Below are 25,142 nucleotides of genomic sequence, written 5' to 3'. Positions count from 1 at the left end.
TATGAAAACAGAATTTTTAAAATGAACAAGCTAATATATTATTTTGAACTATTTTAAACCATTGTTTTAGAACTGTCTTTCAAACTCGATTCACATTCAAACATACAGCACTGCTGTACGTAATACAAGATTCTGACAACATCCCCGAAAGGTACTGGACTGGATCCAAAACTCGTCATGCTTTAAAGTATTACTAACAATCTAAGCATTATGAAGTCGGATACAGCATTTCAAAGCTTAGTTAGGCACATTAACTTTTCAAAAACCATCTCGTGGAAGAGAAACCAACAGAAACCAACCTAGTTTACATGTAATGCTAAGCCAAACTATGGCTAAATGTAAATGAGCAAGAGGTCAGGTGCCCAGAATGAAAATCAGGGCCACTTTGCTCCTCCCTAGTTCTACTACATCTGTGCTACCCAGAGCTAAGACATGGTTTGTCTCCCCAAAATAAGTGGTAAGCTGAGAACAAGCCTTGGCTAGAGCTTGTGGCTTGTTTGGAGCAAGACAAACTACAAGCCTGGGTACACATATAACACTAAGTCAAATCATGGCTCACTTCTAGGTAGCATGGCTGGACCAGAGAGGAGCAAAAAGACTGTGATTTCCACTCTTTGTACTGACATACTGTACTTGCTTGTTCATGCTAATATATCGTTTGGCTGAGCCTTATGTGCAAACCACACCTTTTCCTAGTTGAAACTATGAATTACAAGATGCCACCAAATAACTCATGTTGTAACATCAGGATGCTATGTTTTCTTGCTCCACGTCATTGGCTGGTGTTTATGGGGCAGACAACTGCACAATATGATGATGGGGTGCCTGTACACATACCAGGTGAGGGGAAGAATTCAATACAGGGTTGCTAATTTTAGCAACATCCCTGTGTTGTTTGTAACAATTAGTTGGATTGAAGTTTGGATTGGGTGGCAGTGTGGATCTATGAAAATACCTTAATGACACTTTTTGTTTTTTAACTGCACCACATTACTTCATATCATCTCTAGGTAAATTTCTGGGAAGCATGGATTTGAAACACTGTTTAGAACTACAATGCAAATTTAAGAAATCGTAAATAAACACAAGTAATGCCAATATTTCTCCTTAAATGTAATTATGGTTGGGGGTTTTTTTGGTTTCAAGCATTGTTTCACAAATATTAATTATACAGTTATTTAATGTAGCATGTAGGGCCTCATCAAAAGAGGACTGGTGGGTATAAAGCATAAATAAATATTCTACAATAAACCATGAAATAAAGGGAAAATATAAAAATTGTAGTGGAAAGATTGTATTTCCAAGAACTCTTTGCAAACCTGTAGAAAGGTGCAGAGCTTGCAGCCAGTCTTGTTCAAGCAGGCTGGGCCCATTTAAATGAAATGGCTCCTATCACAAAAGGCTACTGAGATTGAGCTGAAACTCCTGCCTAGGGCTTAGTCAGGGGTCAGCAAACTATTTCAGCAGGGGGCCGGTCCACTGTCCCTCAGACCCCTATTGAAGGGGGGAAAATGAATGAATTCCTATGCCCCACAAATAACCCAGAGATGCATTTTAAATAAAAGCACACATTCTACTCACGTAAAAACACACTGATTCCAGGACCACCCATGGGCCAGATTTAGAAGGCAATTGGGCCGGATTTGGCCCCCTGGCCTTAGTGTGCCTACCCATGTTTTAGCCTAAGGATGACTACTGCTGAAACAACATTTGAGGTCTGCTGTTATGAAATCTGCAGACTGAGCCATGCATGGAGCTATCCAATGTGCATTCAAAGCCTCCCTTTACCTTTTGCTCATAAAGAGAACATACTGGGAATGCAATTTACCTGCAATATTGATACTGTCTGTGAAAAATGGTGCTGCTCCATTGTTGAAGTAGAATAAAGAGCTGCCAATGGGTGATCAAACTTCTGAAGATAGCTGTTGCTATAACCCCTGTGATCCAGGTCATGACATAAACATGCAACCATAAGTCCTCTTCGCTAGATAAGTAAGCAGACAGAATATGTAATCAGTGTTCCGATTAATTTTGTACCACTAGATGTCACTCTATTCCCTCCAAACATTCCAACAATTCCATTAACAGGTAAAACACCCTCAAGCTTTATTTATATTTTAAAAATTTCTGGCAGCAGCTGTTTAGGATCTCATCATCTTTCCTGCCTAATGAATCTGCAAGGCACTGCTTCACACTACGGTACAAAGTGCAATGAATAAATTTAGGAAATCATACATTGGCAAAAATGACTTCAGTATTAGTCCTCAATGCTAATTAGGTTTTTCTGTTTGCTTTCAAACTTGATGTTTTGCAAATCTAAGTAAGCATTCTTGAGCAAAGCAACTCTAAAGCAAAATTCCAGGAGGAAACCGCTGATTTAAAACTTTGAAAAGAGGTTCAGCTCTAACATGTGGCCTGAAGAGAGAAGGTTTTTTCCACATATGTTATTTTACTATCAATAGTGCTTTGTGAATGATCACTGTAACAATTTTACCTAAATTTAAGATTCAGTGTAATTCCCATGGCTTATATTTCTTGAATTTTATTTCCCTCTGACCTCACTGGTTTGTTTGCTTTTCTCAGTGCCAAAGGTGGCTAACCTGTGGTCCTCCAGATGTTACCAAACTACAGCTCCCATCATCCCTGACCATTAGCTGAGGCTGACAGAAGTTGTAGTTCAGCACCTTCTGGGACGCGGGGCAGAGGTTAGCTACCCCTGCCCACACTGATTAATGCTTTATGCATCTGTATATGTGGATTATAGTCTGCAAAGGGCCATGCCACAATATATATTTTTAATTTTTAAAGTGCCGCAAGATTCTTTTTTGTTTATATATATTCCTATATAGATAGTAAGTCACACGATAACTACAACGGAGGCATTTTCATGTATGCTGTATGTACTGTTTACCAGAGCAAACTGCACGTCACCTGTGTGCAAATATTCAGTTACTCTGTTCCAGACACCTGACATCCGCCTTAATAGATTATAAGTCCTTTAGGCAGAGAGCGTGTCACTGCTATGTTCTGTACAGTGCCTTAAATAGTACTTGCATTGATTGTTCAACATTCAGCTATTTTTCCAAAACAACAGAAGAGAACCTTTTTATATCTGCCATGAATTTTACAAACATTTAGTGGCACCCGCATATATTGTATCAGGCTGTGGTCAGTACTGTGTGATACAGAGGGAACAAACAATAGAATGGGGCACCACAAAAATGCAGCACAGGGCTTACCGGCTTTGCTGTATTCCCCATCTCCACTGGGAGGAGTCCCCAAGCCACCAGGACCCAACTAAGATATCAATTAAAAACTGAACTGTTAACTAGCTAATTGCTACGAGAGAGGAAGAAAACTCCTTGGAAAGGGACAGACTCTCCTTTGGACTCAGGCACAACCAGAGTGTGAGCCTCAGGGTTCAGAAGCTTGTTCATAGGAGCAGGATATGCAAAATGAGAACAGTAAGCCTTTCCATACTCCAATGGGCAGAATATCTGGTTGCACCATTCCTACTATTTTTACATTTAAATGCTTTCTGGTCTTGCCACTGTACAATTCTCTCTCTCTCTTCCCCCACCTTTCCCTGTCCTTCCTGATGTGGGAGGGAGACAGAGGAGGTGGAAAGAGAATCTAGAGAAAGAGTAGGCTAAGGGTCATCATGTATTGCATGGCGTTTAGAACAGAAAATCCTGCTGTCCCAGCAGAAGCGGAATGAGGACTGGTGGTGATCTCTCACTGATTGTAGTTATTATAGGAATAAAGCTAAGCCCAGCCTCTGGACACCAATGGGTGATCCTTCACAGAAGAATATTTCAGTTCCTTCTGGCCACCTTCTAATTTTGGGATGATTCCAGAGAGAGGGCTATGCCCTTCTTAGTTACTAGCAGCTTCCCTGGATTTCTACTACTTATTTTAATTCATTTTCATGATGAGTCTAATTACCATGTTCTAAAATGAAGTTTTATGTTCTAAAATAAAGTTTTCTAAAATAAAGGTCAGTGTACAGTAAGCCCGCTACTTACACGGGGGGTTCTATTCCAGGGATCGTGGTTAAAGCCAAAATCGTGTGTAGTCAAAACCCATTGGGTTCAAGGATGGGTAGGATTGCCAAAATCATTTCCCCTGGGAAACTGCCCCCTTTCTGCCCCTTTTAATTTTTGCCTTGTGTGTAAAGCTGAATGCGCACAAATTAAATGTGCATAAGTTGCAGGCTTACTATAGTACAATCTGGAGATGTCCTTTGTTATCCAAAGTTGTACCCCAGAGGTAGCCAATGCAACATCCTCCTGATCTGCCTTAGCTAGTAATGATCAGGGATTGTGGGAGTTGCAGTCTGGCAATACCAGGAAGGCACCAGGTTAGCTAACCCTGCTGTGCCCTTTTGGGTTTTCTCAAACTATGTCTGATTTTATGTATCACTATTATACCTAGCTATATCTAAGTAAGGTCAAGGTCCCAGGCTTTTTAAAATAGTGCAGACATTCCTTATTTCAAACCAGCAGTGTTCTTTTTCTGAACAACATCATGTCCTGCCTTCATGCTCTGTTTGCAATTGTATACAGAATTCAAGATGCAGATGTACAATTGATTAAGGATGCAATAATATACACATTTGCCTGGCCCTTAGTCACATTGAACTCAGTGGGATATAGTGTATAGTATACACAATAAATGAAAAATTTCTCATATTTAAAATCCCTTTCCATGCTGAATATAATTTTACACTGATCAAAACATGAAATTACACATTGTGTCTGAGATATGAATGTTGATACGGGAAAAAATCTAAACTTACTTCTACGTCTGTGAAAAGCCTGTAGTTATTCTTAAGAACAGCATACATGCAATGCGCAACTGTAACTGCATGCTTCCAGTTGTGATAGGGCACACGGCGGTAATTCTTCTTTACAGACAGTGTGAATCGACATAGTTTTTCTAGTTCAAAACTTTAAAAAGAAATAAAATGGTGAGATAAAGCAAGTGAAAGAAAAAAATGTAAGTTATTTTAACCAAACAGAATAAAAAGAGATTTTACACTAAACTTTATTTAATGTTCCACTGATAATGTTGCAAACATTAGAAAACATTTTAGTTTATTTTAATTCTCCTCAAAATTACTGGCCTTGTTTACTTAAAATCTACTGCAAACGCAAAACCAGAGCTTATAATGATATAAGAAAAAATCTATTCAACAAGAAGTTATGCTTTGCCTTGCAAGCTCAGATGTTCCTCTCTTCTCTCTGCCCTAGCAGCCATGGTAAATATATTTGTGTACTGCAGAGAAATAATACATTTTCACGTCGTCGTCCCCAAAAAAAGTAATAATAAGTTAGCTAACTGAAGGCCACATAAAGTTTTCCAGCTCTTCAAAACATTCTGGTTAAAGAAAAAAGGTCAATGGCAGATTCAATGCCACTGGCTTTTGCAGAGAATGAAGAATGTTGGTCAAACAATGTCTAGCCTACAATTCCGCACACAAGTTGAGTTCACATCTAAATGGAGGCCAAGCTGAAAAGAGGAAAGCAGATGCACCTCTGCTTGGATATCAAATGTAGGTTCCCTTCATTGTCTTAGTACAGAAATACCACTAAAGAAACTGATTATACTCTCATTCCTTCCTCAGTTCTCACTTTTCTGCTGCTGCTGGTCCTTCTCTACAGTGACAGAGGGAACTGTGATGGTCCATTTCTACTACTGCCTCATATCCTGGTAGGGAAGACACAGGCTTCAAGCAGCACTCCTTTGCTTTGTCACCCTTACTCGCTGGAAGTGTATATGTGAATGTTTTGTTAACATTTTGCCCTGGGTGCAAAACTGCAGTACAAATTTCCACTTCCAAGAGAAATGGTTTACAATGTAATATTGCAGCTCCAGAGCACACATGTAGAAGCTGACACACATACAAAGAAGGGCAATATTTCACTTATTCCCTGCAGAGTTCTTGGGATGCGCTTCCCAACTCACAGAAGGTAGGACAGCTTCTGCACATGCAGAGTTGCATGTCCACATCAGAGTCCCACAGAGCTTCCAACTATGACCCTGGAACATGAGCTTAAAAAAAAAATCTGCAAGTAATTTCTCAGCAGCCTACTTTGCTTTTATTTATTTATTTATTTATTTGGTAATTATTTTGAGAAAAACACACTTCTAGTGGTTCAAGAGCACCACTGTACATTCAAGTTAAGTTATAACAGTTTGGCTCATATTGCAAATCATATTTACATATCCCCTGCACCCCCCACACTCCACCTGTTCAAAGTTGGTGTCTAGGCTAAAAGCTCTAATTACCCTTCCTCCAAAACATCAGATTCCACATAAAGGCTCAAGGCTGACAGCAAAAGACTGGAATCTTCTTTTTTCAACCTGTCTTCCTTTCTGTCTGCATTTCTGTGCCTGCATGTGCAAAATGGGGCAGACTTACAAGGCAGGAAATAGAACTACCTTGCCTCTATGGTTACAATACATCTGACTAAGACATTGCAAAATTCAAAACGGAAAAATCTGCTTTAAGAGCATTAAAACAGTGCCACTATCTATGGCTTACACCTCAACCATATGAATGTTTATTGAGAAGCCCCACTGGTGTCAGGAGTACTTGCTTCCAAGAAGGCACGCTTGTGATCGCAAGCCGAGTCAATATTTAAAGAAACAACCACACTGAGTTGTACCTTTAAATTCATCTACTCAAATTACAGGGCCTTCTGACAATAATCGCAACCTGTACCAGGATTCATGAAAAAATGCACATTGTCCTAATATACAGGTTGATTAACTGATGCATTAAAAAAAAAAAATGCCTGCATTGAAGAAGGCACAACTTTCCATGCAGGTTTTATGAAAACTTGCAAGTGAAAGATGAACTTTTATATGTTTATAACGTGGACTATTTCCAATGGTGGATTTGCCCTACTAGTAAGTGCTTCCAATTGCCCAAATTATAGTACATGGTTTTTCACCAACTCCCCACTACATACGTAAGCACCCTGCTCCCTCCAGAAAAAAACTGTTAAAGAGGTCCAAGGAAAACTTTTAATGTGGCATTGGCCTGACTCAAACCATCCTAAACCATGGGTTGAGTTCCAGGGAGGAGATTGTGGCATCTTCATTCTCTCCTGATAATTTTGCAGTTACACTGCATTAAGCCATGGCTTGGCTTAGCATGCCTAGCATGCCATTCAAACCTCGGCTCCTGATTTAGCTCTCTCCACACTAACTACACACTTGAACTAAGCCAAGCCAGGGTTTGTCTTAGTGTGGCATGCGAACCAGGCCATTATCTGTAGGTCCAATTCTTCCGAGAACTTGTGATATACTTGTGATACAAGACAGGCTGAAGTTGTAAAATATAAATAATCAAAAGTGAAGCTAGAAATACAGGTAAACATTATACTGCTTGCAGAATGTTTAGCCTAACATCAGAAACTTCTGGTAACATTAGTCAAGGTAGAAGTATTCCAAAAATATAACAGGATATCCAACTCATAACAAGCTCCCTTTCCCACCTAACTGCTGCATCCAGTGCCAGAAGCATGACTGACACATTCCGAGGGAAATGCAGCCCCAAACTCAGAAGCATAAACATGATTTCCCATTATAAAAACAATTGTGGGTTGAACCTACAATTCCCACTCCATTGTCTTTTCAATTCTCTCAGGGAATCAAGATGGAACAGAGGCTCTCCACTGAAGGATGGATGTAGCAGAGAGGATTTTACCTTTCTTCCACCAGCTACCATGCTGCTCTGGAGGGCCCTCTCCCCGTCCTGATGTGCTTTGCAGGGCGTTGCAGAGGGAAGGGGGAATCAGAGAATATGGCCTCCCCACTCCCTTCCTCCAGTGTGAGTAGAATTCAGTGTGAGTATATTTATGTTGGTTTAAAATATAACCAGGTGGGTGCATAACTGTGTGTGTGTACACACACACACAAAGGATACAACACAAAACATAATGAAATTAAGACGATAAATACTTTTCATGGGAGGGGGAAGAACTGAACAAGATACGACAACTCTCCCAGTCAAAAGCTCTGCAGGGCTCTGAGGCACACATGGAGATCTACACAAGCCAAAACTGCCCCTTTCACTTTAGTCTTCTAGAGATTTAGATAAGGAAACAGCCCTTGCTCACACTTAGAGATGTGAAGGCTCTAGGGAAATAAATAAATAAAAACTCGCAGGGGGTCGATCTATTTATTTTCCAATGGAAAAACTGTAAATCCTGGAGAAATTTCAAAAAGCCTTTATGTAAAATATTTTATGTTGTAAGTAAATGCTTTCAAAGGTGAAGCTTCCCTCTCCCCTTTTAAACTGTTTTAGCTGCACTTTACTAGCTCAAAATTGTTTCTAATAATGTTATAATAACCCAATTTGCTGTATGAGGCAATTACTATTTCTGTATAGTATAGACATGTACAGATCTCAAATCCTCTTTCCTGCTTCAGTATTTTCAAATACAGTATTTTACATAATCCTATATCCTACACAGCCAGATCATTTCATGGTAATCAAATAAAACATTTACTATATAAAAACCAGAATGAACAGTTGTAAAATTAAAGGTTAAAAAAATGAATTCATACCAGCTTGACCCACAAGACTGATGGATCATATAGATAAAAATGGATGCCCAGAAATCTTCATAAGGAGTGATATCAAAGTGGAATCTGTTATGAAGGAAATTTACAGTTAAGAGAACCAAAGACTATTGGATGCACATTATGCTTATTAGTTCAGATAAAAGCTTTCTGCACCAGAATCTCTTCTGTTGAACATTAACTTCAAACTCAAAAAGTGCTGATTTATTCTCACTAGCTTCTGGTATAATAATTCAAGGCTCTATCCTTCTTAAGACAGTGCCTGACATCACTTCACAAACAGCTTTCTGAGAGGTTTCCCAATAAAAAGCAGGGATGGGCTCCTTTTGCTCACTTCAGGCTTTGTTCAATACAAATATGTGAGCCTTGAAATGGGCTAAAGGAGCCCAGGGTGGGTGGCATGAATTACTGTGTGCTGTTTATGGGGAGTGCTTATCATGGCGGCAGCAGGCTCCCTCCCCCCTTTTTAAAACAGGTTCAAAATATTTGCAGCAGTAGTAGTGGAGATCTAGTTGCTGTGACAGCCATAGTTCCACTTCTGCTGCTTTGCTGCCAAAAACTGCCACCATAAGCAGTGGCTTTTAACCTTTTTTTTAAAAAAAGAGGATGAAGCCTTGCTACCCCTATGTATGCTAAATCCCTGCCTCTCAAATTATTGAGGGGGAGTGTTGAATCTTGGCAGTTGAAATGACACTAGAATGACTCTTCTCAGTTCTCTACCTGCAAATGAGGTGTGGAATTATGGGTAGATTTTGCCTCAGGCCTGGTAGAAGACAGAATTAACTTGAGAACTCTTGGCAGCTGAGTTAAGAATGAAAGGCAGTTGCTGTATTTGCTGGGTCGCGCTGCAGTTTATGACTTTCATTTCTTTCATTTCTCAGCAGTTTGTGTGGTCCCCTCCTTCTCTGCCATCCTTATAAAGGATACAGGTATTTTGTGTCAATCATTTAGGATTTTTACTACAGGATGCCATTTGTGTCCAGGTGAATGCCTGGGGGTTTTGTTACCTGAGGTATTCATTATTAAATGTTTGATAGGCATTTTATTGTTAATTTCTCTTGAATACAGTCTTATGGTCTTACATATAATTAACACAATAAAGTAGAATGTAAGTTACACTGGTTCAATTTCATTTGAAGGGGGGGGGGACAAGATCTATTTAACATGCAAGTTCTTTCCAGCAAGTTTTGTGGTTCTCAACTGGGTTTACCTCTGCACCAGCTGCCAGAACTTTGATGCTGTACTACCTAGACCAAGAAGAGCCCATTAGGGAGTACCCTGAGAAAAAATATTCACAAGGAAAAATACCTCTCAAGTTTCTGGAAAAAAATACTATGATTGTTAGATGTAACAGATAAGCCTTTGGGTACATGAATGTTTAATTAGAATAATGAAAGGAAATGATAATGTTGCTGATAATGGATTTTTGATTATGACAAATTTGTATGCTACCTGAGTGGTAGTGAATATTCTAAAACGAAATAATGCAATCCAAACATTTAAAATTCCACTTTATCATGTTACTTAAAGTTATATTCTTCTGAAGTCAATATTCATAATCTCATGTTGCGGCTCATAACGACAGAACTGCTAGTTGTTTTATTATCAATTAGTCCTGCCTCATAGCTGAATGCAGCAGGTGTTTTATTTCCCTGTCACTGACTTCAGTAAAATACTTAGGTGCATTGGAAACACAGTATTGCACAGCAGATATGCTAGATCTGAAAGTAACCACTCTGTTTATATAAATGATTAATGAAGCATGGCCACCATGACAACCACAGGATTGTCCCAGAGTGTTACAGACCCTATACCCATGTGAGGTCATACACTTCATTGGGTGTTCTCTGCTGGCCATAATAATGTGAGGTTGATGGTGTTATCCACAGAACCTTTCTCATCAACTCCCTGGTCAGGTGTAGACCTAAACTGCTGCCAATGGGGGATTTCCTCCCAATGCATATACTAGCTTCAGATTTTCCTCATTATTATAAGCGGGGGGCAGAAAGGGGTGAATTCATTAACCTTCCACACCTACTCAAATCCAGTTAATCATCAACCTCCCCTCCTTACGCTGATGCTATTTGTATTTTGAAAAACCTGAATATTCATTGAAAAGATGCATTTGCCATGTCTAGTGTGGCTCTTTGATAATCTCAACAGCTGCTAAGCTGCCAGTGTTCATGGGGAATACCCTACTTCTGTATCAAAAAGATCACATTAAAAACATACAGTTCTACTTCTTTGCAGAGTTGTGGTGGGAGTCTGCAGTCCATGAGGTTTTTCCATTCTTCTGCTGTACAAACACTGTGATAGGAAAGCTTCTCCATAGTAACACGGTAGATACACTCTGAATGGCGAACTTTGTGGTACATCTAAATAAAGCATTTTATTATATAAGATATGGCTGTTTGCACGGAGTCTAAACTTTCTTTCTCAAACCAAATACTTAGATCTGTGTCTAGCTTCACAGAGGTGATATTTCTGAGGGATAATTAGGAATACTTTTAAAAGAGAATAAATTGATATGGTCACTATCATGTGAATTTGAAGACTTTTTTAAAAAATTAAACAAAGCTGTAAATGATAGAATCAGCTTAATCGTAACCATTTTATTAACAATCAAATCTTAATCGCAGAACTTTAAAATTGAATCAGTTTAATCTCTGACACCTCCCTTAACAATTAAATTAGTACAACTGACTTTGCTATACAAATCCAAAATGGATCATATAAATTTATAAAATTAATTAATTTCATTTTCTGTGCACTTGGCTATCTTTGCAGAACAAAACTTACATTAGCACAGTGTAAGGCTAAAGCACAAAAGACTGCAAACATTTTAAAGTTGTTCTCATCAGTTTTAGAGAAGGCACATCCACTTAGTTTGTTCACCATCTGCACGACGCCTATTACACTTCCTCGGCTCACAATAGGCATGCATAAAATATTCCTGGTGGTGTAGCCTGTGTAGAGATCTACCTCCCTGAAGGAAAAAACGAAAAGGGTGAACATTCATTTTCTTAACATGACATGATCTAACAATAATGTTCAAAGCCATTTCATGTGCGTTATCTAGTTGTAATCCTTACAACAAGCCTGTCATGTTAATATTATCATCTCCATGTTGCAAATACAGGATAAAGGCTAGAAGAACCTGGTAAATTCATAACACATGTGAGGCTGAAGCCAGGAACTTTCTGATAGATAGATAAATAAATAATTTATCTGATAAATAATTTAGCCACCATTCCCAACAAGCATTCCAGCCAATTCAAACCTCCATATGCAAGGGATGCCAAGTGTGCATGAAGTGCTTGTTGGAGTTAATAGTGGATGGTATGGTAGGGCAGAGGGGGTGCACTCTCCCTGATGGAGCAGGTATGTAGTTTGGGGGTGCTCCTCAATACAGCTCTATCAATGGAGGTGCAGGTCTCTTTGGTGGGTAAGAGTGAATGTCTTTAACCAGCTTACCAGTAAGAGAGGTTATGGCCATTCCTGAATCAGGACAGCTAGAGCACAATTGCCAATGGACAGGTAACCTGGGACTACTGAAATCTGTTCTGTGTGGCTACCCTTGAGGTTGGTCTGGAAGTTGCAGCTGGTGCAGAATACATCAGCTAGGTTGCTTTGGGGGGGCAAACTACTGCCAGCACAACACCTTAGCTGCAGGACTTGCAGGGGCTGCCGTTCTGCTAACCAGCCAAGTTCTTTTGGGTGGTAGACATATCAGATTCCTACCTGTTAAAACGTGGATCTGCATAGGCATCAGGAATGTTGAGAATTTCACCTGTTCTTGCTACCTGACCAGCTATTCCTTTTTCAATAGAAAATCTGCATGGGACATAAAGAGATATGCACATCTTAAAGCAATAGGCTTATAAGGAAAATGACATTTGAGCAGCTAAATTTCTCTTCCCGTTATTGGCATCTGTCTTGTCTCAAGAGACAATGGAGTGCGCCTCTGGGGGTGAAGTCAAACTGCTGCATTAGCAGCACTGGAGTGACCTCTCCAGGGCACAAGCCTGGCAGTGTGTATGGAGGTCCTGGGTTACCAAGACGACAAGACCCCACTCTCAGCCTCGCTGATGTGGTCCAAGAAAAGCAGAGCAATAGGTAAGGACTGCACTCTGGATTTGTGTAGGGTTTACTCCATAGCCTTTTCATCTCCCAAAGGTATATTGCAAGGCAGTGGAGGTTTAGGACCAGAGTTTTCCCTCTAGATAGTCTACTTTCCCAGGTACTTTCTCAGTGGCCCCAACTGCCCCTGATTTCCCTCTACAACACATACACAAACTATTTTCTCAACAACAGGACCAACTATTAGTCTTGTCCACTCAAGTCCCTATCTCACCCAGGGTTTCAGACCCATCAACTACTCTCACCTGGTTTAGCTGGCCAGTCAAAGCTGTTCCAGGGGTCTGGCCACTGTCACATGCTGACAGCTTCAAGGAGCTACAGGTGAGAGATGAGTGCATGGCAGGGACCAAAGGTGGGCAAACTACCCCAGAAGGAGCACAATGTGTCCCCCTCTAGAGGTACTGCTCCTCCCCTAACACTCCATACATCCTTCTCTTGTAGATAAAGAGTTAATTCATCTCCTAAACAGGGACCAAAATACATAGCTAAAGCCATTTCCTGGGAAGGTGGACTGCCTCTTAACTTTCAGGTAGATAGCAGCCACAAAACATAGCTACAACACAGTTAACATCTAGCTATAATTAGGCCTAATCCCTAATTATACTGCAGAAGAGCAGCGAAGGAGATTGACTTTTGGTGAAGAAAAAAAACTTGAGCTACTCTGGATTTGTGTGACTACACAAGTCAACACAGGCCAAAGCGCAGGAATTCACCACATAAGAATTTCTTCTCCTCTCCTCTCCTCTCCTCTCCTCATTGGTAGGTGGTCATTCAAAACTCATGATGACGTTATAGCATCAGAGATGTTGTTCTGATGGCACTGCAGTTGCCACCTGCAGAAGAACTACTTCTGGAGAGGCAAATCCTCATGAGAATAATATCAGTGTGGCAAAAATTGTTAAAGTATCTGTAAATATACACAGAAATGGAACAGATTAATATTGGAATGTAAGAATAGTCAACTCACTAGTCTTACCTTATTTCTTTGGTCTTCTTGAAGACAGGTTTTCCATCATGTTCCTCCCCAATATCAAATAAATCTGAATATAATTCATTGTTCTTGTGATCTACCTGGAAAAGCGCACAACGATCTGCATTCACCAAGTTTTTTGCATATATCTACAGAAAAAGGACAGAGCTAAAATTAATCACAGTGGGCTTAGACAACGTCTGTATTATATTTCACAAGTTAGTTAACTATACTTTAATAAACCCTATAAAAATGCATAGTTGTTGCTACTTTAATTATAAAGTTAAGTAATTTGTAACATATTTCTTTTTGTGCATTGATTGTAATAATTTATCTCTACTCATGAAAATAGCCTGAAGCTTCATTGTATTGTCATTGATGTCTGCTTTAAAAAAATCCTTTATGCAAGCCTATCCAGATGTGAAATTTTATTGGGTACATTTGTTTTTAAAACTTGATTTTACTTAAATAATCATAATTTTATTGTATCTACATGCTTTTAAAGTCTGTTGAATTTTCCTATAAACATTTTATATTATTTTATGGAAACCACTTAAGAATTATTTTCATTAAGTGGTATATAAATATTGTTATATAAAAATAATTAAAATATATTTATTTCTTCTTTTGACAATAGAGATGGAGTAAGTGTTCAATATTAACTTCTTCCTTAAGCACCTCCTGGGATGTTCGAGTTTGTGGAGAATGGGAAAGGAAGATTCCAAGAGGAAAAGACAGGTGCTTTAGGAAGCACGAAACAAATTTAAAAATCTGGGATGAATTTAGAGGTAAATAAAGACTCTTCTAAAGTTTATTAGTAGAGAACAAAACCGGTACGTTTTCCATAAGCTTGAACTACTCAAAAGTAGCAGTTATGGGTCTGTAAGATATCCTAGCTTCTGGTCATTTTAGTCTGCTTTAGTTTATTTATTTTTAAAAGTTCTATTACATTTAGGCATCTTATTTGGACAAAAACACAGGGAGGTTCTAACATTACTATCCAGAGAATAGTAAATATATTGGGTTCAATATGGAGAAGAACTTCTGTGAATAGATGGAGTGCATATCAAGCAAAGGCTTTCATTCATGGAATTAGGGGAAGGCATTTTTTGTTGATTCTTCTTCACACTTCTATGCCACCTCCCATGCTATTTTGAAAGGATTCCTATCTCCCCACAGAAGATTGTGGGGAGGGCACAAGGAGCTGGTGGGGGTGGGAATTGGTGGAAATTGTCTCTTCCTTCAGGAAGCAGCAGATTTCCATGTGCAGAACTTTGCTTACAGATGTTTTGATTCAGGCCACTGTGGCATGAACCTGAGTCTACTTTTAGGCCACTCAAAGAAGTTATCAGTGTCAATTTGAAGAGCATAAAAGCATTTTTTTCAGAGAGAAATACTATCTAGCTATATATCTCATCTCCAGGTTTTGTACTACTAGTGAATTATACCATTGTTTCCCCAAGTAATATATAAAACACAAGTCAGAAAGCAGATCCTCAGGGAAGGTCTATGTTGAAAGTGAGTTTTTATGCCTAGCTGCTGTTTCTCTGCATTTAAAACTGTTTTAGGCCACTTTCATATTAATTCCTGTCCAAAACAGTTTACGAAAAAGTACAACAATCAAAAGAAGCATCAAAACAATGAATAAATAGGAGAACAAGGAAAATGCTGTGTAGCCATTCAATTAGATAAAACCAGAACAGCAGCAAAAGATTTCACAAAGGCAGTCAAAATATCAATGGCCACTCACTAAAACCCATGGTTTTGCTTTGTCTTCTGAATAGTAATAACGTTGGTGCCTTCCTTACCTGAAGAGGAAGGACATTCCACAACTAGGGGACCATCACTGAAAAGGCCCTCTTTCCAGTCACAAGCACCAGGACACGTCATTCCCATGGGACATTGTGTCCCAAATTACAAAAGGAACGCCACTAGGCTGCTGAGGGCAGCCAAGCCACCGCGTGAAGCGGCAACAAAGCATTTTTTCTGGAAAAAAGAAAAAGAAAAAACCCTCGGGCACCTTGTCTTTAAAAGGTAGTCCCACTCCAACCAAAAGTTCTTCCCCCTGGAAGCCACTGAATATGCCTGACCCCACTTTCACAGCACATTAACGGTTCTGTGAAAATAAGATACACGGCCAAGCCTTAGAAGGAATAGAACTGAGTTTCCTCAGTGTATGCTGTTGGCACTTCACTCCAAAACTTTGGACAACCTCACCTAGCAATCTCATGAAGATGTTAAAACAGCTTAGGGGCCAAGACAGGAACTCTCTGGAACACCATGGGATAACTGGGGAAATGGCACAGAGGAAAAATGTTGAACAACTCCTCTCCCCCAACTCTACTGCTTCGAGAAAAGTTATAAACCCTGCTAGGTGCAATTCAATATAAAAAGCGTAAACCATTCCAGTCACAGATCTCCCATGTAATGTGCAGGCTTCGTACAATTCAACTAAGACAGATTTTTTTGTTTGGATGAAGGCACACACAGTCCTGGCAGAGAGGTGAAGCTAAGATATCTTCCCTTTCCTCTCCTCCCTTGGAGCCATAGAGTAGCCAACAGCAATTAGTGAGTTGCTGCTGAAGATTAACTTTCTAATGGCTCTTAGCTGAGGACCTCACTTTGCAAAAATTCTAGAACTTCTAGATCACCCATCAGCTCAAGTCTATGTTTACCCAGTTGTGAGTTCTCAAGTGCACACAGAGTTGCAGTCCCAGACAAATCTGCTCAAACGACTTGTGAACCAGTTTTCTTCCCTATCTTCTAAGGAATGGATTTCAACCTTGTTTCTAACTTACACTTACAGCTACTCAGTGAGGCAACACAGCTGTGCTCCATGTATAGCGTCCCTTCAAAATAAATGACTTATTTCCGTGACAAACAACAAAACCTAAAATAACTATGGATTGCTGAGATTTAGCATATTAAGATGAAATAATCATTAATAAAGCCTTCCGATTAAAAAAAAAGAAAGATTGATTTTTCAAGGAACTACTGTTAATGACTTGGTCTTTAAAGGTGCATTGTGGTAGCTGCCATGGACAGAACTGTATCACTCAATATGACAAATAAACACACACTAAACTGAGCCAACATGTTATCAATCTGATTTATGCCCCTTTATCTCATCCACAAACACTATTTTCCACCCGTCACTGTTGCCATAACAAATCACTAATGGTTTCTGGAGCATCTGAGGTGGACATCCTGAGGCTGGTGACTTGCATGACCTGAGGCCTCTGACATGACAATGTGGTGTTTTTGACATTAGCAGCCTGGAAGGGGGTGGGGTGCTACGTGCAATCTGAAACAAGCTGTAGGCATGAACACTCAGTTTTCAGTACGGATTTCCCTAAGGATTGGATCTTTGACTTGTGGTTTTAAAATATTACCTTGGAAAAACATACCCAGGCTGGCCAGGGCTTTTCATGGGCAAAGCCTCTGTTGCAGGGATGTGGCAGTGACAATTTTCTCCACACCTGCTATTGAAAGTTCAGAGCCTATGCGAAGAAATGTGGCATGCCCAGAGCAGATTATAGACTACATTCAGAGTTTTGACAGAACACAGAATGGAACTGTTTTGCTCTACACAAAAACCTTTCAAAATGAAACCAAGTTTTCCTCCTGATACTAGTAGCATTTGGGTGGCAAAGGGAGAATTTTCATGGAGATTGTGGCGGAGAACAGCCCTCCCCACAGTCTGCCCCGATTAGACCCACAGCAGCACCTATTTACTATTTTTTAAAGATCCATGCAACTATAAGTTATGTATTAAGCACCATAAGTAGTTTGGCCCTGAGAATGTGAGCTATAAAGTTTACCAAAGCTCTTTAAGTGGCATTTGACAAGCCACCAGCTCAGTTCACACTTAACATAAAGCCAAACCATGGCAGAGCATAAAGGTGCAGGCTCCTGGAGAGGAGATTGTGGCTGCTTTGCTCTTCCTCTTGTCCTCCTGCTACTGGAAGCTAAGCCATAGTTTGGCTTGGTTCAGTGTATGAACCCCTGGTGGTTCGTAGTTTGTCTCTGCCAAACAAACCATGAGCCTAGGTTCAGGTAACACACCAAGCCAAACCATGCCTTAGCTCACAGCAGCAGTAGGACTGGAACAAGACGTCTGCAGCCTCCTTTCCAGGAACCTGCATGTTCACACATTCATGCTAAACAACTGTCAATTAGCACCAGGGTTGCTTGCTTCACATTCTCTTGGAGATCTTACTACGTAATGGCAGTGAAAAAATATCAATGAGCAAATCAAATTATTTTACAATAGCACTACACAAATTTTTAAATAATTTATATGTAATTCTTCTAAAAAGTAATACTTTGAACATGCACTGATTTGAAACAGACAAACAATCAGGACACAGTATATAAACTAGATTTCAAAGAGGAAGACTTGAAAAGTAAGATGTAATGTTAACATTAGAGAAAAAGATACATTACCATGATATTTTCAAGTAGAGCATCTATTGCGACAATGTTATCAAAATATGTTCTGCAGAATAATAGGTGAAGTTCTTATTAATAACATCATTTATAGATTTCACTACCACAATAACCCATGCTGGTCTTCATTTACTGATAAAACAATAGGTTATCATCTATTTATGAAACCATACCATATAAATCTTCTCCCTGCATAGGCTTGTATGCATTGATCATCTTGCTCGACTGTGCCCTATGTGCCCCTTCAAGGACCACATATGGCAACTGGAGCTTTACTGGTAGATTCTAAACTGGATTGGATCCATGTACACAGAACTAACAGAAAACTTCATTTGTCATCTTTGGCAGTGCTATAGAAATGGCCAGTGCTGACGAAGCCAAACAACCCATCATCTGTTTGTTCTACATGGGGGTAATTATCTATCGCATATGTATCCTATTCTTCCTCCAAGAAGCTCACAGCAGCAAAAATGTTGCCCCTACAACAATCCTATGATGTAAACTAAAAGGTAAGGCGGTAACTAAGTGAACAGGGAATTGAACCCAGATCTCTCTTGCCTAAGCTGCAAATTCCAACTTCTGCACCAGACTGGATGGGGGATCCTTCAATTAAGCAAAGGTTCAGAACAGATGTATAATCATACAATCCAGTAGATAAGATGATAGTCAGACATTAGTGATTCTTTTTAACATTTCACCCATATAAGCTCCACTTGACCAGGTTATCCATCTTCTTTCATCTTGCCAAAGAAACTGCTTTAGCTGCCTTCAGCAATTTCCATGTGCTGGGCTTATTATAACATATTTTTTCTCAAATTACACCACCTCTAAATGACTTTTTTTTAGTACAATAATATAGGCAATGTTTATTTCATTTTTAATATCCTCTTCCTCTTTGCACTGGCAGCAGGACACTGACAGCAGTCTTCTCTATACCTGGTTCTGTGAGCACACCAGCAAATATTCCCGCCTAAAGCCAGCATGACTAGAAAAACAAGCTGACCTTGCTTCCACAAGCTACTACAGCAGCTCTCTCTCCCTGATTAATATATAGTAGCTGTCCCAGGCACCCAAAGTCACTAACAGATAAGCACCAGATGTATTAACAAAAGATGCTTTGAATGTTCCACATTCTCAAGCATCGTTGGCCATTAGATTTCATTATTTCCAAGAGGCAGATATTATTCCAAAAATTGTGTACCTTTTTGTGTGACATTCAGACTGATAAGAAAGAAGAAATATAAGACAGTCTTTCTGTCTGGGTAAGAACTGTCATCATTTAACATCCATTCCTAAACCTTGTAGAAAACATCCTGAGGTCAATGCCGAATGCATACATTTGCTTTCCACAAGAGTAACATAGTGCACAAAATCATTCTTATGAAGAATTTATATTTTCCTGCTGTTTATGTACAATTTATTTATTTATTGCTAAGACTTTTGCAGATAGATGCACTCCGTTACTGAAACCAGGATAAATAACAAGTTAGAATTAATGTTTCTTCCGCCATAGTTTACACGTAGTCTTATGCATTCCTACTCAGAAGTAAGTTCCACTGAGTTCAATGGGACTTACTTCCATGTAAGTGTGCATAAGATTTCAGTGCTTATCTTTCTATACCAGCTGGTAATATACTAAGGGCACTAACAAGACATGACATTTGCTAACTACCTTCCATGATTCTCCATCACACATATTTCATGCAACTAACTGAGAATGAGTTGTAAGTGTGACTTACTTTGAAACGTCAAGCAGGAAGTCATTCAGTTCAGTCTGCTTAGCGAGGCCCTTCGATACCTGACCAGAACATTTGAAATACTATTGCTTATATAAGCAAAAGGTTACATTCAAAAGTATGGAGTATACATGCTATCTAAAATTATATATATATACACATATATATACACATCTTTAGCTTTAGATTTATTGTGTTTACAGATATGCTAACTCGGATTTATTGTATTTTTCTAATTGTCTAAAATGGCAGCTCTTACACTGTGAGCCTGAAGACTTTACTGTTTGTGCCCTCCTCTGCATATAAACTCTGGATGCAGAAACCTAGGATACCAGCTCACAGTCAGTCCTACTAACCTGATCAGACAGGTAAAGTGTTCAATTTTCTGCCTAAGGAAGATTGTCTTTCCCCCCATTTACTCATCTTATATAAACAACATCTAAGACAAGCAATAACTGAGGTAAATAAGCTATATTATTTTCTAGCAAATCCTTTGGCTGAGTAGTATGTACATGTTCTGTGTTCTTAAAAGAAAGAGGCAGACTCAGGCCTACATCACTTACCACCATTGCCAAGTTCATGGTAGCTCTCTCAGATTTGGTTAGATTTTAAAAAAACTGAGTTTGGAGGATTTTATAAATATATATATATATACTAAACTGGTGGAAGTAGCTGGGCAGAAAAGTGAGTTACAGAAGTTTTCATGGTGCAGGCAAAGGATTTTGATTGTCCCTAAGAGGAAAGCACTTGTGAGGGTTAAGAACCATTTGGGTTTTTAAATCTCACTGATTCAGTGGCAGAGAGCTAAGTTCATGATTAAGCAAAGACTAGGTGTGGGGAAACACTAGCATGACCTGCCAAATCTCCCCATTTAGTTTGTGCAGCCATTCTGGAGAAGTCATACCTATCTGCCCTGCATCTGAAATCATATATGACATCAGGTGTGAGGCTGGTATGGGCAGTGCTTAAAGGGACAAACAGGAACTTAAAGTGAGTTTCCGGTTTTTCCTTTGCTGGTGCAAGGCACACTTCCACTTGCCCATCAACCAATGTGCAGTGGGAGAGCACCTTGCTCAACGGAATCTGTTTTGTTCTTCCAACACTGCTCTTTGAATCTCTGAAAGCCAGAGGTTCAAAGAGCAGAAGGGGCTGCTTGAAAGTCCTTTGCAAACAGCCTGCCCTGCTCTTTAAACTTGGGTAATTCCATGACAATGTCAACTTACAGACCTATCTTTCATTTTCATATGTAGTTAACATGTTCTATATCATTTTAAAGATAGTTTTCCAAAATTTCATCACCTGACAACAGTTTTTAAAAATGGCATTTTACATGTGAGTAAAACAACCAGAAACATGACATGCAAGATGACTCAGAATTTCTCTCATTTTTTTTTCTAATATTCAGTTAAAGACCTCTCCAAGAAAATAGACAATAGGTTAATGACCTTTTTATTGTACTGACAGTTTTGCTTTCTCATTCTCTTCTCAACTGAGAAGAAACTTCATGCACTGAATAAAATCAGATGAACTTAAATCAATAAAACCTATATTGGTTGGGTATGTAGTCAGAAGAACACATACTCCCTCCTCCGTCAACAAATGACAATAACTTTATGCTCTTCCTTAAGATGTTAACATCAAGAAAATGTGCTGAGATGTTACCTATCAGATGTTTTATGTGCAGCAATTCCTACAAGCAACATAACACCACAATGTGCACAACTTATATAGAATATATGTGTTGTGATTTTGTCACTTAAATCCCATTTTAGGGTTGTCATAATTGTTTTCCTAAGAGTTTAATAATTATTAGGCCTTATTATTTGTACCATACCATCAATGCAGGGCACCTTACAGAGTTTTACAAAAAGAGACAGGTCCCGACCCTCAAGAAGCTTACCCTCTGAAAGACAAGTCAGACAAGGGGAAGGTGGACATATGTTAATGCTTTTAGAAGATAGGTAATATAATTGTATGTTTAAACTTTCTAAGTAACTTCAATCTGGGTGTGGTTTAGAAAAGGCAGAACTGGCATTTCTCTACTAAACTCCCCACTTCACCCGCTTTCTTGAAGCATGAAGAAGCTTCTACCAGCTTCCTCTCAGATTTATCAAGGAGCCAGTCTTATTCTGATTCATCTCCCTAGCTAAACTGAACTGAATAACCAGGCTCATCTATACCTTCAGGTATTCTCCTCAGGAACCAAAGGCCTCTTGCTGAGCCTCAGGTTAACAGTACAACCCTATAAAAGGCTAAAGGCAGTTTTGAACAGAAGTGTAAATGTTTGTGGGGGTTTTTCAAATATTTTAAACTGAAGAGACAAAGGGGATGATGCCCCTATGGTAAATGTAATTATTCTGAAGGAAAGCACTGAAGCAGAAACAGCCACTGAAGCACTGGTGCCAACTGGGCAACTTTGTTGTTGTTGAGTTTGAGGGAAATTGAAAAGAAAATTTGTTGACCAGGTGCTGGCAATATTATGTTCATGAATATAGAATCCTCTTCTTTAAAACACAAAAAGGACTTCGTTAACATTTGTCTTCCCTACAAATAAATATAAAAGTTGGTTGAAAGGGGGGGGATCACGAGGGGTTTCCACAGCCAAGTTTAAATTCCAATGGGCATTACAACTTCTCATATGGACTTGCTGCTGACCTTCAGCAAATGCACAATAAAGTGTCATTTTCACAGGGTCTTGCTATAAGGCATTTGTGCGTGAGACAGTGAATTGTCACCAACAAAGAGATCTTGGACCTGGTTCTCACCAACAGGGGGAAATTGATCAATGAAGTGGAAGTGCTCGGAAACTTGGGAGGAAGTGATCATGTTCCCCTGGGTTTCAGGATACAGAGGCAAGGGGAAACTGAGTGTAGTCAGACACGCACTCTGGACTTTTAGAAGGCCAATTTCAAAAAGCTGAAGGAGCTACTGGGTGTGATCCTGTGCTCAGAAATACTTAATGAGAAGGGAGTCCAAGAAGGATGGGAGTTTCTAAAAGGAGAAATATTGAAGGCCCAAATGTAGACAATACCAAGAAGAAAGAAAAGTGGGAAGCATCTAAGGAAACCGGTGTGGCTGCATAAGGAGCATACAGATGAGCTGAGAGTTAAGAAGGGCATTTATAAGAAATGAAAGAAAGGGGAAATCACAAGGGAGGAGTATACATAAATAGCCAACAGCTGCAGGGGAGAAGTCAGGCTGGCTAAAGCTCAGAATGAGTTCAGGCTTGCAAAAGAGGTTAAAAATAATTATAAAGGTTTCTTCTGCTATGTCCAAAGTAAGAAGAACAAGCAAGTGGTGGGTCCTCTGTGTGGGGAAGACGGAGAAATGCTATTGGGTGAGAGAAAAGGCGGAACTACTCAACACCTACTTTGCCTCTGTCTTCACCCAAAAGGAAAGCGATGCCCAACCTGGTGAGAACAGAATAAATGATGTAAGGAGGGAGCTGCAGCCCAAGATAGGAAAAGAGGTAGTAAGGGAACACCTAGCTACTTTAAATGAATTCAAATCTCCAGGGCCTGATGCATCCAAGGGTACTAAAGGAGCTTTGTCTATTATTTTTGAGAATTCTTGGAGAACAGGCGATGTCCCTACAGACTGGAGGCAGGCAAATGTTGTCCCCATCTTCAAAAGGGGGGGGGGAATACCCAGGTAACTACTGACCAGTGAGCTTGACATCGATACCTGAGCATTTAGAAAAGGATGATGTGATTACTAAGCCCCAGCATGGGTTTCTCAAAAAGAAGTCATGCCAGACCAATCAGATTTCTTTCTTTCTTTTTCTTTCTTTTGGTGGAATTACAAACTTGGTGGATCAGGGAGATGCTGTGGACATAGTGTATCTTGATTTCAGTAAGGCTTTTTAACAAAGTCCCCCATGATATTCTCGCAAGGAAGCCGGTAAAATGTGGGTTGAACAAGGTAAATGTTAGGTGGATTCATAGCTGGTTGACTGACCGAACCCAAAGAATATTCATTAATGGTTCTTTGTCATCCTGGAAAAATGTGACAAGTGGGGTGCCACAGGGTTCTGTCCTGGGCCCATTGTTTTTTTTAATGTCTTTATAAATTACTTGGATAAAGGAACCGAGGGGATACTCATCAAATCTGCAGATGACACCAAACTGGAAGGGGTAGCTAATGCCGCAGAAGGCAGAATCAGAATTCAAAATGACCTGAACAGATTGGAGAACTGGGTGCAAGCTAACAAAATGAATTTCAATAGGGACAAATGTAATGTTCTGCACTTAGGCAGAAAGAACCAGATGCACAAATATAAGATGGAGGAGACCTGGCTTACTAGCAGTACACTGATACCTTGGGTTAAGTACTTAATTCGTTCCGGAGGTCCGTTCTTAACCTGAAACTGTTCTTAACCTGAAGCACCACTTTAGCTAATGGGGCCTCTTGCTGCTGCCATGCCACCGGAGCACGATTTCTGTTCTCATCCTGAAGCAAAGTTCTTAACCTGAGGTATTATTTCTGGGTTAGCAGAGTCTGTAACCTGAAGCGTATGTAACCCGAAGTACCACTGTAAAGGTGAAAAGGATCTAGTGGTCTTGGTGGACCATAAGCTTAACATGAGTCAACAGTGTGATGCAGCAGCAAAAAATGCTAATGCTATTCTAGGCTGCATCAACAAAAGTATATTGTCCAGATCAAGGGAAGTAATAGTACCACTTTATTCTGCCTTAGTCAGGCCATACTTGGAATACTATGTCCAATTCTGGGCACCACAATTTAAGATGGATGTTGACTAGTTAGAACATGTACAGAGGAGGGCAACCAAGATGATCAAGAGTCTGGAAACTAAGCCTTATGAGAAGCGCTTGAAGGAGCTGGGTATGTTTAGCCTGGAAAAGAGAAGACTGAGAGAAAATATGATAGCCATCTTCAAATATTTTAAGGGCTGTCACATGGAGCATGCTTGTTTTCTCCTGCTCTGGACGGTAGGACTCAAACCAATGGCTTCAAGTTGCAAGAAAGGAGATTCTGACAAAACATTCAGAAAAAACTTTCTGACAGTAAGAGCTGTTCTGCAGTGGAACAGACTCCCACAAGAGGTGGTGGACTCTTCTTCCTTGGAGGTTTATAAACAGAGGTTGGATGGCCATCTGTCACGGATGCTTTAGCTGAGATTCCTGCATTGCATGGGGTTGGACTAGATGACCCTTGGATCCCTTTCAACTCCATGATTCTATGATTCTATGATGGCCACAGCTCATTTGCCAGAAAACCTTTTAGCAGCAGCA

General features: G+C 39.7%; 1 protein-coding gene and 1 long non-coding RNA gene across 23 annotated transcripts in view; one reads left to right on the top strand and one right to left on the bottom strand.

The window, feature by feature from the left end:
• The window catches only part of PDE10A (phosphodiesterase 10A), a 186,784-nt gene that overhangs the window by 11,475 nt on the left and 150,167 nt on the right, over positions 1-25,142 (bottom strand). For 9 of the 22 annotated variants that reach the window (XM_083434059.1, XM_083434051.1, XM_083434058.1 and 6 more), the window contains 9 exons: positions 19,894-19,952; positions 18,152-18,203; positions 13,712-13,854; positions 12,337-12,429; positions 11,395-11,581; positions 10,828-10,970; positions 8,581-8,664; positions 4,799-4,949; positions 1,829-1,984 (listed from right to left, as the gene is read on the bottom strand). In XM_083434059.1, the coding sequence (XP_083290185.1) occupies positions 1,829-1,984; positions 4,799-4,949; positions 8,581-8,664; positions 10,828-10,970; positions 11,395-11,581; positions 12,337-12,429; positions 13,712-13,854; positions 18,152-18,203; positions 19,894-19,952 (1,068 nt within the window). Of the gene's footprint in view, positions 1-1,828; positions 1,985-4,798; positions 4,950-6,291; positions 6,397-8,580; positions 8,665-10,827; positions 10,971-11,394; positions 11,582-12,336; positions 12,430-13,711; positions 13,855-18,151; positions 18,204-19,893; positions 19,974-25,142 lie in introns of all 22 variants that reach the window. The other 13 variants (XM_083434054.1, XM_083434048.1, XM_083434061.1 and 10 more) reach the window with 3 other exon arrangements.
• LOC310674717 lies at positions 6,403-18,134 on the top strand. Its single transcript, XR_014509732.1, has 3 exons — positions 6,403-7,856; positions 14,343-14,493; positions 16,512-18,134. It is a non-coding gene; the product is annotated as an uncharacterized lncRNA (long non-coding RNA).

The sequence above is a fragment of the Podarcis tiliguerta genome (assembly GCF_965153285.1).
Source record: "Podarcis tiliguerta genome assembly, chromosome: 3".
Lineage (NCBI taxonomy): Eukaryota > Metazoa > Chordata > Lepidosauria > Squamata > Lacertidae > Podarcis > Podarcis tiliguerta.
This window is presented reverse-complemented; position numbering and strand designations above follow the sequence as displayed.